Genomic DNA, 11,559 nt, shown 5'->3' with positions numbered 1-11,559 from the left:
CCCTCTCTTTCCCTTCTCTCTCCCTCTCTCTCTACCCCTCTCTTCACTTCTCTCTCCCCTCTCTCCCCTCTCCCTCTCCCTCTCTCTCTCCCTCTCTCTCCCCTCTCTCCCTCCTATCTCCCTCTCTCTCTCCCTCTCTCTCTCCCTCTCTCCCACTCTCTCCCTCTCTCTCTCCCTCTCTCCCTCCCTGAGATGTGGAATTAGATTAAAGCAGCACCTCTCTGATTCAATGGGTTAAAGAGTTAAACATGGAGTTAAACACATTTCGGTTGAATGGATTGTTGTGCAACTTTGGCGAACATGAGTACTACATCCATAACATAACTACCTGAACATAGTACTACATCCATAACATAACTACTGAACATAGTACTACATCCATAACATAACTACCTGAACATAGTACTACATCCATAACACAACTACCTGAACATAGTACTACATCCATAAACATCCATAACATAACTACTGACATAGTACTACATCCAGAACACAACTACCTGAACATAGTACTACATCCATAACATAACACAACTACCTGAACATATTACTACATCCATAACATCCATAACACAACTACCTGAACAAGTACTACATCCATAACATAACACAACTACCTGAACATAGTACTACATCCATAACATCCATAACACAACTACCTGAACATAGTACCTACATCCATAACACAACTACCTGAACATAGCACTACATCCATACATCCATAACACACAACTACCTGAACATAGAACTACATCCATAACATCCATAACATAACTACCTGAACATAGTACTACATCCATAACATCCATAACATAACTACCTGAACATAGTACTACATCCATAACATCCATAACACAACTACCTGAACATAGAACTACATCCATAACATCCATAACATAACTACCTGAACATAGTACTACATCCATAACATCCATAACATAACTACCTGAACATAGTACTACATCCATAACATCCACAACATAACTACTGAACATAGTACTACATCCATAACATAACTACCTGAACATAGTACTACATCCACAACATAATTACCTGAACATAGTACTACATCCATAACATAACTACCTGAACATAGTACTACATCCACAACATAACTACCTGAACATAGTACTACATCCACAACATAACTACCTGAACATAGTACTACATCCATAACATAACTACCTGAACATAGAACTACATCCATAACACAACTACCTGAACATAGAACTACATCCATAACATAACTACCTGAACATAGTACTAAATCCATAACATCCATAACATCCATAACACAACTACCTGAACATAGAACTACATCCATAACACAACTACCTGAACATAGTACTACATCCATAACACAACTACCTGAACATAGTACTACATCCATAACACAACTAAAAGAAACTAAAACGTTTGAGGTAGTGTGCATTTGGCATGCTGACTGCAGGAATGTCCACCATAGCTCTTGCCAGATAATTTAATGTTCATTTCTCTACCATAAGCCACCTCCAACTTAGTTTTAGAGAATTTTGCTGTACGTTCAAGCGGCCTCACAACCACAGACACGTGTATGCCTACGTGTGGGTGAGCGATTTGCTGATGTTAACGTTGTGAACAGATTGCCCCATGGTGACAGTGGGGTTATGGTATGGGCAGGCATATACTATGGACAATGAACAAAATTGCATTTTATTGATGCGATTTGAATGCAAAGAGATATCTTGACCAGATCCTGAGGCCCATTGTCAAGTCATTCATCCACTACCATCACCTCATGTTTCAGCATGACAATGCACTGCCCCATGTTGCAAGGATCTGTACACAATTCATGGAAGCTGAAATGTCAAGTTCTTCCACGGCCTGCATACTCACCAGAAATGTCCCCCATTGAGCATGTTTGGGTTGCTCTGGATCAACGTGTACGACAGCAAGTTCCAGTTCCCACCAATCTCCAGCAACTATGCATAGCCATTGAAGAGGAGAGGGACAACATTCCACCGGCCACAATCAACAGCCTGACCAACTCTATGCGAAGGAGATGTGTATCGCTGCATGAGGCAAATGGTGGTCACACCAGATACTGACTGGTTTTCTATCCACTCCCCTACCATTTTTTTAAGATATCTGTGACCAACAGATTCATATCTTTTTTCCCAGTCATTTAAAATCCATAGATTAGGGCCAGTTCCCACCAATCTCCAGCAACTATGCATAGCCATTGAAGAGGAGAGGGACAACATTCCACCGGCCACAATCAACAGCCTGACCAACTCTATGCGAAGGAGATGTGTATCGCTGCATGAGGCAAATGGTGGTCACACCAGATACTGACTGGTTTTCTATCCACTCCCCTACCATTTTTTAAAGATATCTGTGACCAACAGATTCATATCTTTTTTCCCAGTCATGTCAAATCCATAGATTAGGGCCGAATGAATTTATTTACATTCACAAATGACATCATATGAACTGTAACTCAGTAAAATCTATGAAATTGTTGCATGTTGCATTTATATTTTTATTCAGTATATCTTGTCTTGCAGTTTAAAACATACAGGGTTGTAACATTCACACTGTATCCATGTTTGGGTTGTAACATTCACACTGTATCCATGTTTGGGTTGTAACATTCACACTGTATCCATGGTTGGGTTGTAACATTCACACTGTATCCATGTTTGGGTTGTAACATTCACACTGTATCCATGGTTGGGTTGTAACATTCACACTGTATCCATGTTTGGGTTGTAACATTCACACTGTATCCTGGTTGGGTTGTACATTCACACTGTATCCATGGTTGGGTGTTGTAACATTCACACTGTATCCATGGTTGGGTTGTAACATTCACACTGTATCCATGGTTGGGTTGTAACATTCACACTGTATCCATGGTTGGTGTCAGTTGTTGTAACATTCACACTGTATCCATGGTTGGGTTGTAACATTCACACTGTATCCATGGTTGGGTTGTAACATTCACACTGTTATCCATGGTTGGGTTGTAACATTCACACTGTATCCATGGTTGGGTTGTAACATTCACACTGTATCCATGGTTGGGTGTAAACATTCACACTGTATCCATGGTTGGGTTTGTAACATTCACACTGTATCACATGGTTGGGTTGTAACATTCACACTGTATCCATGGTTGGGTTGTACATTCACCACTGTATCCATGGTGGGTTGTAACATTCCACACTGTATCCATGGTTGGGTTGTAACATTCACACTGTATCCATGGTTGGGTTGTAACAATTCACACTGTATCCATGGTTGTAACATTCACACTGTATCCATGGTTGGGTGTGTAACATTCACACTGTAATCCATGGTTGGGTTGTACATTCACACTGTATCCATGGTTGTTACATTCACACTGTATCCATGGTTGGGTTGTAACATTCACACTGTATCCATGGTGGGGTTGTAACATTCACACTGTATCCAGGTTGGGTTGTACATTCACACTGTATCCATGGTTGGGTTGTAACATTCACACTGTATCCATGGTTGGGTTTGTAACATTCACACTGTATCCATGGTTGGGGTTGTAACATTCACACTGTATCCATGGTTGGGTTGTAACATTCACACTGTATCCATGGTTGGGTTGTAACATTCACACTGTATCCATGGTTGGGTGTACATTCACACTGTATCCATGGTTGGGTTGTAACATTCACAACTGTATCCATGGTTGGGTTGTAACATTCACACTGTATCCATGGTTGGGTTGTAAACATTCACACTGTATCCATGGTTGGGTTGTAACATTCACACTGTATCCATGGTTGGGTTGTAACATTCACAGCTGTATCCATGGTTGGGTTGTAACATTCACACTGTATCCATGGTTGGGTTGTAACATTCACACTGTATCCATGGTTGGGTTGTAACATTCACACTGTATCCATGGTTGGGTTGTAACATTCACAACTGTATCCATGGGTTGGGTTGTAACATTCACACTGTATCCAGGTTGGGTTGTAACATTCACACTGTATCCATGGTTGGGTTGTAACATTCACACTGTATCCATGGTTGGTTTGAACATCACACTGTATCCATGGTTGGGTTGTAACATTCACACTGTATCCATGTTGGGGTTGTAACATTCACACTGTATCCATGGTTGGGTTGTAACATTCACACTGTATCCATGGTTGGGGTTGTAACATTCACACTGTATCCATGGTTGGGTTGTAACATTCACACTGTATCCATGGTTGGGTTGTAACATTCACACTGTATCCATGGTTGGGTTGTAACATTCACAACTGTATCCATGGTTGGGTTGTAACATTCACACTGTATCCATGGTGGTTGTAACATTCACACTGTATCCATGGGTTGGGTTGTAACATTCAACTGTATCCATGGTTGGGTTGTAACATTCACACTGTATCCATGGTGGTTGTAACATTCACACTGTATCCATGGTTGGTTGTAACATTTCACACTGTATCCATGGTTGGGGTTGTAACATTCACACTGTACCATGGTTGGGTTTGTAACATTCACACTGTATCCTGGTTGGGTTGTAACATTCACACTGTATCCATGGTTGGGTTGTAACATTCACACTGTATCCATGGTTGGGGTTGTAACATTCACACTGTATCCATGGTTGGGTTGTAACATTCACACTGTGATCCCATGGTTTGTAACATTCACACTGTATCCATGGTTGGGTTTGTAACATTCACTACTGTATCCATGGTTGGGTTGTAACATTCACACTGGTATCCATGGTTGTACCATTCACATCTGTATCCATGGTTGGGTTGTAACATTCACACTGTATCCTGTTGGGTTGTAACATTCCCACTGTATCCATTGTTGGGTTGTAAACATTCACACTGTATCCATGGTTGGGTTGTAACATTCACACTGTAGCCATGGTTGGGTGGTAACATTCACACTGTATCCATGGTTGTAACATTCACACTGTATCCATGGTTGGGTTGTACATTCACACTGTATCCATGGTTGGGTTTTGTAACATTCACCACTGTATCCATGGTTGGGTTGCTAACATTCACACTGTATCCATGGTTGGGTTTAACATTCACACTGTATCCATGGTTGGGTTGTAACATTCACACTGTATCCATGGTTGGGTTGTAACATTCACACTGTATCCATGGTTGGGTTGTAACATTCACACTGTATCCATGGTTGGGTTGTAACATTCACACTGTATCCATGGTTGGGTTGTAACATCACACTGTATCCATGGTTGGGTTGTAACATTCACACTGTATCCATGGTTGGGTTGTAACATTCACACTGTATCCATGTGTTGGTTGTAACATTCAACTGTATCCATGGTTGGGTTGTAACATTCACACTGTATCCATGGTTGGGTTGTAAACATTCACACTGCTATCCATGGTTGTAATATTCACACTGTATCCATGGTTGGGTTGTAACATTCACACTGTATCCATGGTTGGGTTGTAACATTCACAGTGTATCCACGGTTGGTTTGTAACATTCACACTGCTATCCATGGTTGTAATATTCACACTGTATCCATGGTTGTAACATTCCTACTGTATCCATGGTTGTAACATTCACACTGTATCCACGGTTGGGTTGTAACATTCACACTGTATCCATGGTTGTAACATTCCTACTGTATCCATGGTTGTAACATTCACACTGTATCCATGGTTGTAACATTCACACTGGTTTCCATGGTTGCAACATTTACACTGTGATCCACGGTTGGGTTGTAACATTCACACTGTATCCATGGTTGGGTTGTAACATTCACACTGTATCCATGGTTGAGTTGTAATATTCACACTGTATCCATGGTTGGGTTGTAATATTCACACTGTATCCATGGTTGGGTTGTAACATTCACACTGTATCCATGGTTGGTGTTGTAACATTCACACTGTATCCATGGTTGGGTTGTAAACATTCACACTGTATCCATGGTTGGGTTGTAACATTCACACTGTATCCATGGTTGGGTTGTAACATTCACACTGTATCCATGGTTTGGGTTGTGAACATTCACACTGTTATTCCATGGTGGGTTTGTAACATTCACAGACTGATCCATGGTTGGGTTTGTAACAGTTCACACTGTATCCATGGTTGTAACATTCACACTGTATCCATGGTTGGGTTGTAACCATTCACACTGTATCCATGGTTGGGTTGGTAACATTCACACTGTATCCAGTGGTTGTAACATTCACACTGTATCCATGGTTGGGTTGTAACATTCACACTGTATCCATGGTTGGGTTGTAACATTCACACTGGTATCCATGGTTGTTAACATTCACACTGTATCCATGGTTGGGTTGTAACATTCACACTGTATCCATGGTTGGGTTGTAACATTCACACTGTATCCATGGTTGTAACATTCACACTGTATCCATGGTTGGGTTGTAACATTCACACTGTATCCATGGTTGGGTTGTTAACATTCACACTGTATCCATGGTTGGGTTGTAACATTCACACTGTATCCATGGTTGGGTTGTAACATTCACACTGTATCCATGGTTGGGTTGTAACATTCACACTGTATCCATGGTTGGGTTGTAACATTCACACTGTATCCATGGTTGGGTTGTAACATTCACACTGTATCCATGGTTGGGTTGTAACATTCACACTGTATTCCATGGTTGGGTTTTGTAACATTCACACTGTATCCATGGTTGGGTTGTAACATTCACACTGTATCCATGTTGGGTTGTAACATTCACACTGTATCCATGGTTGGTTGTAACATTCACACTGTATCCATGGTTGGGTTGTAACATTCACACTGTATCCATGGTTGGGTTGTAACATTCACACTGTATCCATGGTGGGTTAACATTCACACTGTTTCATGTTGGGTTTGTAACATTCACACTGTATCCATGGTTGGGTTGTAACATTCACACTGTATCCATGGTTGGGTTGTAACATTCACACTGTATCCATGGTTGGGTTGTAACATTCACACTGTATCCATGGTTGGGTTGTAAAATTCACACTGTATCCATGGTGGGTTGTAACATTCACACTGTACCATTGGTTGTAACATTCACACTGTATCCATGGTTGGGTTGTAACATTCACACTGTATCCATGGTGGGTTGTAACATTCACACTGTATCCATGGTGGGTTGTAACATTCACACTGTATCCATGGTTGGGTTGTAACATTCACACTGTATCCATGTTGTAACATTCACACTGTATCCATGGTTGTACATTCACACTGTATCCATGGTTGGGTTGTAACATTCACACTGTATCCATGGTTGGGTTGTAACATTCACACTGTATCCATGGTTGGGTTGTAACATTCACACTGTATCCATGGTTGGGTTTTAACATTCACACTGTATCCATGGTTGGGTTTTAACATTCACACTGTATCCATGGTTGGGTTGTAACATTCACACTGTTATCCATGGTTGGGTTGTAACATTCACACTGTATCCATGGTTGGGTTGTAACATTCACACTGTATCCATGGTTGGGTTGTAACATTCACACTGTATCCATGGTTGGGTTGTAACATTCACACTGTATCCATGGTTGGGTTGTAACATTCACACTGTATCCATGGTTGGGTTGTAACATTCACACTGTATCCATGGTTGGGTTGTAACATTCACACTGTATCCATGGTTGGGTTTAACATTCACACTGTATCCATGGTTGGGTTTTAACATTCACACTGTATCCATGGTTGGGTTGTAACATTCACACTGTTATCCATGGTTGGGTTGTAACATTCACACTGTATCCATGGTTGGGTTGTAACATTCACACTGTATCCATGGTTGGGTTGTAACATTCACACTGTATCCATGGTTGGGTTGTAACATTCACACTGTATCCATGGTTGGGTTTTAACATTCACACTGTATCCATGGTTGGGTTGTAACATTCACACTGTATCCATGGTTGGGTTGTAACATTCACACTGTATCCATGGTTGGGTTTTAACATTCACACTGTATCCATGGTTGGGTTGTAACATTCACACTGTTATCCATGGTTGTAATATTCACACTGTATCCATGGTTGGGTTGTAACATTCACACTGTATCCATGGTTGTAACATTCACACTGTATCCATGGTTGGGTTGTAACATTCACACTGTATCCATGGTTGGGTTGTAACATTCACACTGTATCCATGGTTGGGGTTGTAACATTCACACTGTATCCATGGTTGGGTTGTAACATTCACACTGTATCCATGGTTGGTTGTAACATTCACACTGTATCCATGGTTGGGTTTTAACATTCACACTGTATCCATGGTTGGGTTGTAACATTCACACTGTTATCCATGGTTGTAATATTCACACTGTATCCATGCTTGGGTTGTAACATTCACACTGTATCCATGGTTGGGTTGTAACATTCACACTGTATCCATGGTTGGTTGTAACATTCACACTGTATCCATGGTTGTAACATTCACACTGTATCCATGGTTGGGTTGTAACATTCACACTGTATCCATGGTTGGGTTGTAACATTCACACTGTATCCATGGTTGGGTTGTAACATTCACACTGTATCCATGGTTGGGTTGTAACATTCACACTGTATCCATGGTTGGGTTGTAACATTCACACTGTATCCATGGTTGGGTTGTAACATTCACACTGTATCCATGGTTGGGTTTTAACATTCACACTGTATCCATGGTTGGGTTGTAACATTCACACTGTTATCCATGGTTGTAATATTCACACTGTATCCATGGTTGGGTTGTAACATTCACACTGTATCCATGGTTGTAACATTCACACTGTATCCATGGTTGGGTTGTAACATTCACACTGTATCCATGGTTGGGTTGTAACATTCACACTGTATCCATGGTTGGGTTGTAACATTCACACTGTATCCATGGTTGGGTTGTAACATTCACACTGTATCCATGGTTGGGTTGTAACATTCACACTGTATCCATGGTTGGGTTGTAACATTCACACTGTATCCATGGTTGGGTTGTAACATTCACACTGCTATCCATGGTTGTAATATTCACACTGTATCCATGGTTGGGTTGTAACATTCACACTGTATCCATGGTTGGGTTGTAACATTCACAGTGTATCCACGGTTGGTTTGTAACATTCACACTGCTATCCATGGTTGTAATATTCACACTGTATCCATGGTTGTAACATTCCTACTGTATCCATGGTTGTAACATTCACACTGTATCCACGGTTGGGTTGTAACATTCACACTGTATCCATGGTTGTAACATTCCTACTGTATCCATGGTTGTAACATTCACACTGTATCCATGGTTGTAACATTCACACTGGTTCCATGGTTGCAACATTTACACTGTATCCACGGTTGGGTTGTAACATTCACACTGTATCCATGGTTGTAACATTCACACTGTATCCACGGTTGGGTTGTAACATTCACACCTTATCCATGGTTGAAACATTCCTACTGTATCCATGGTTGTAACATTCACACTGTATCCATGGTTGTAACATTCACACTGTATCCACGGTTGGGTTGTAACATTCACACTGTATCCATGGTTGGGTTGTAACATTCACACTGTATCCATGGTTGTAACATTCACACTGTATCCACGGTTGGGTTGTAACATTCACACTGGTTCCATGGTTGTAACATTCACACTGTATCCATGGTTGGGTTGTAACATTCACACTGTATCCATGGTTGTAACATTAACACTGTATCCATGGTTGTAACATTCACACTGTATCCATGGTTGTAACATTCACACTGTATCCATGGTTGTAACATTCACACTGTATCCATGGTTGTAACATTCACACTGTATCCATGGTTGGTACATTCAAACTGTGTCCATGGTTGTAACATTCGCACTGTATCTGGGGTTGTAACATTCACACTGTATCCATGGTTGTAACATTCACACTGTATCCATGGTTCACACTGTATCCATGGTTGGTACATAACTGACTGAATTATGAAATAACACCTCTCTCATTGTGTCACTCTCTCACACACAAACAAATACACATATGGACACACACACACACACACACACACACACACACACACACACACACACACACACACACATACGCACAAACACAAAAACACACACACATACCCCCTATAACACACACACACACAAACACAGGTAGTCAAGTTACAAAGATGTACAAGGTTAGACTCACCCAGAATAAGTAGAAGAGTTCTGGACTCCATCTCAAAGACAGACTGATATTATATCCACACCAGACAACTAGTAGGATCCTAATAAAACTAGTCCCGTCAGAAGAATCAGTCTGAGATTAAATCTGTTTTACTGTTGAATTCAGGTTGAAGAAAATCCCACTTTAACAAGGTTTTGAGAAAATAAATATTCTCTCACAGTGTCAGCAACCTCAGTTTTGCTTTCCTCTCTCTGCTCTCTCTTCCTCTTTCTGTTAGAGTGCACCCCTTTTTCTCTGTTTCACACTCCCCCCTCTCTGTTCCCTTCCTCTCCTTCCCCTTTCATTCTCTCCACATCTTCTGGTAAGTGTGTATTTTTGTCTCTTGTCTCTCCCTAGTTCCCTCTCTTATTCTTGACATGGAAATTAGGTTTACTCATTCACTGCTCAGTTCTCTCTCTCTCACTCTGTCACTCTGTCACTCTTAGGTTGAGAGAGAGAGAGACAGAGACAGAGATGGAGAGATACCTACTAAGACATGAGGATGAAATAAACAGAGAATGAGGGAGAGGGAAAGGTAGTACCTACACTCTTAGAAAAAATGCCTCATAGAATTTATTTTTCATTTAATGTAGAACTCTTTGTCTCCGACGATGATCCACGGGTCAGTGCTACAAGAGCGGACTCAGTGTAAAGAAGTGGGGCGGCGTCCAGAACCAGAGCCGCCACCGAGGTTAGTGTAGAACCCTCTGTGGAAAGGGTTCTACATGGAACCCAAAATATTTCTACATGGAACCAAAAAGGGTTCTTCAAACTGTTCTCCTATGGGGACAGTTAAGGGAGACTTTTTGGTTCTAGATTGCACCTTTGTTTCTAAGTGTGTGTGTGTGTGTGTGTGTGTGTGTGTGTGTGTGTGTGTGTGTGTGTGTGTGTGTGTGTGTGTGTGTGTGTGTGTGTGTGTGTGTGTGTGTGTGTGTGTGTGTGTGTGTGTGTTATTAAGACATCTACAAATCAAATCAAATCAAATTTATTTATATAGCCCTTCGTACATCAGCTGATATCTCAAAGTGCTGTACAGAAACCCAGCCTAAAACCCCAAACAGCAAGCAATGCAGGTGGAGAAGCACGGTGGCTAGGAAAAACTCCCTAGAAAGGCCAATACCTAGGAAGAAACCTAGAGAGGAACCAGGCTATGTGGGGTGGCCAGTCCTCTACAGTCCTCTACAGTAGGTTATTGTCGCAACAATTTATTGTGTCAAAAAATGTTGAAACACATCCTCTCTCTCTCTCACACCCAAACACACCCACACACACACTACAGAGTACACAGTCAAGTACAACACTAAGTGCTTACATTCAGAATGCTTGATAAAATGTCTTGGAAATG

At 41.2% G+C, this 11,559-nt stretch overlaps 1 protein-coding gene across 4 annotated transcripts in view; it reads right to left on the bottom strand.

Annotated features, from left to right (window-relative positions):
• LOC116365204 (adhesion G protein-coupled receptor E2-like) overlaps positions 1–10,562 on the bottom strand; it is a 30,043-nt gene extending 19,481 nt beyond the window's left edge. For 3 of the 4 annotated variants that reach the window (XM_031817920.1, XM_031817919.1, XM_031817922.1), the window contains exon 1: positions 10,197–10,539. In XM_031817920.1, the coding sequence (XP_031673780.1) occupies positions 10,197–10,227 (31 nt within the window). In that variant the 5' untranslated portion in view covers positions 10,228–10,539. Of the gene's footprint in view, positions 1–10,196 lie in introns of all 4 variants that reach the window. The other variant, XM_031817921.1, reaches the window with a different exon arrangement.
• Positions 10,563–11,559: the final 997 nt, after the last annotated feature.

Source organism: Oncorhynchus kisutch, unplaced genomic scaffold, assembly GCF_002021735.2.
Source record: "Oncorhynchus kisutch isolate 150728-3 unplaced genomic scaffold, Okis_V2 scaffold1200, whole genome shotgun sequence".
NCBI lineage: Eukaryota > Metazoa > Chordata > Actinopteri > Salmoniformes > Salmonidae > Oncorhynchus > Oncorhynchus kisutch.
The sequence above is the reverse complement of the archived record's forward strand: the minus strand, read 5'-3'. Positions and strand labels throughout refer to the sequence as shown.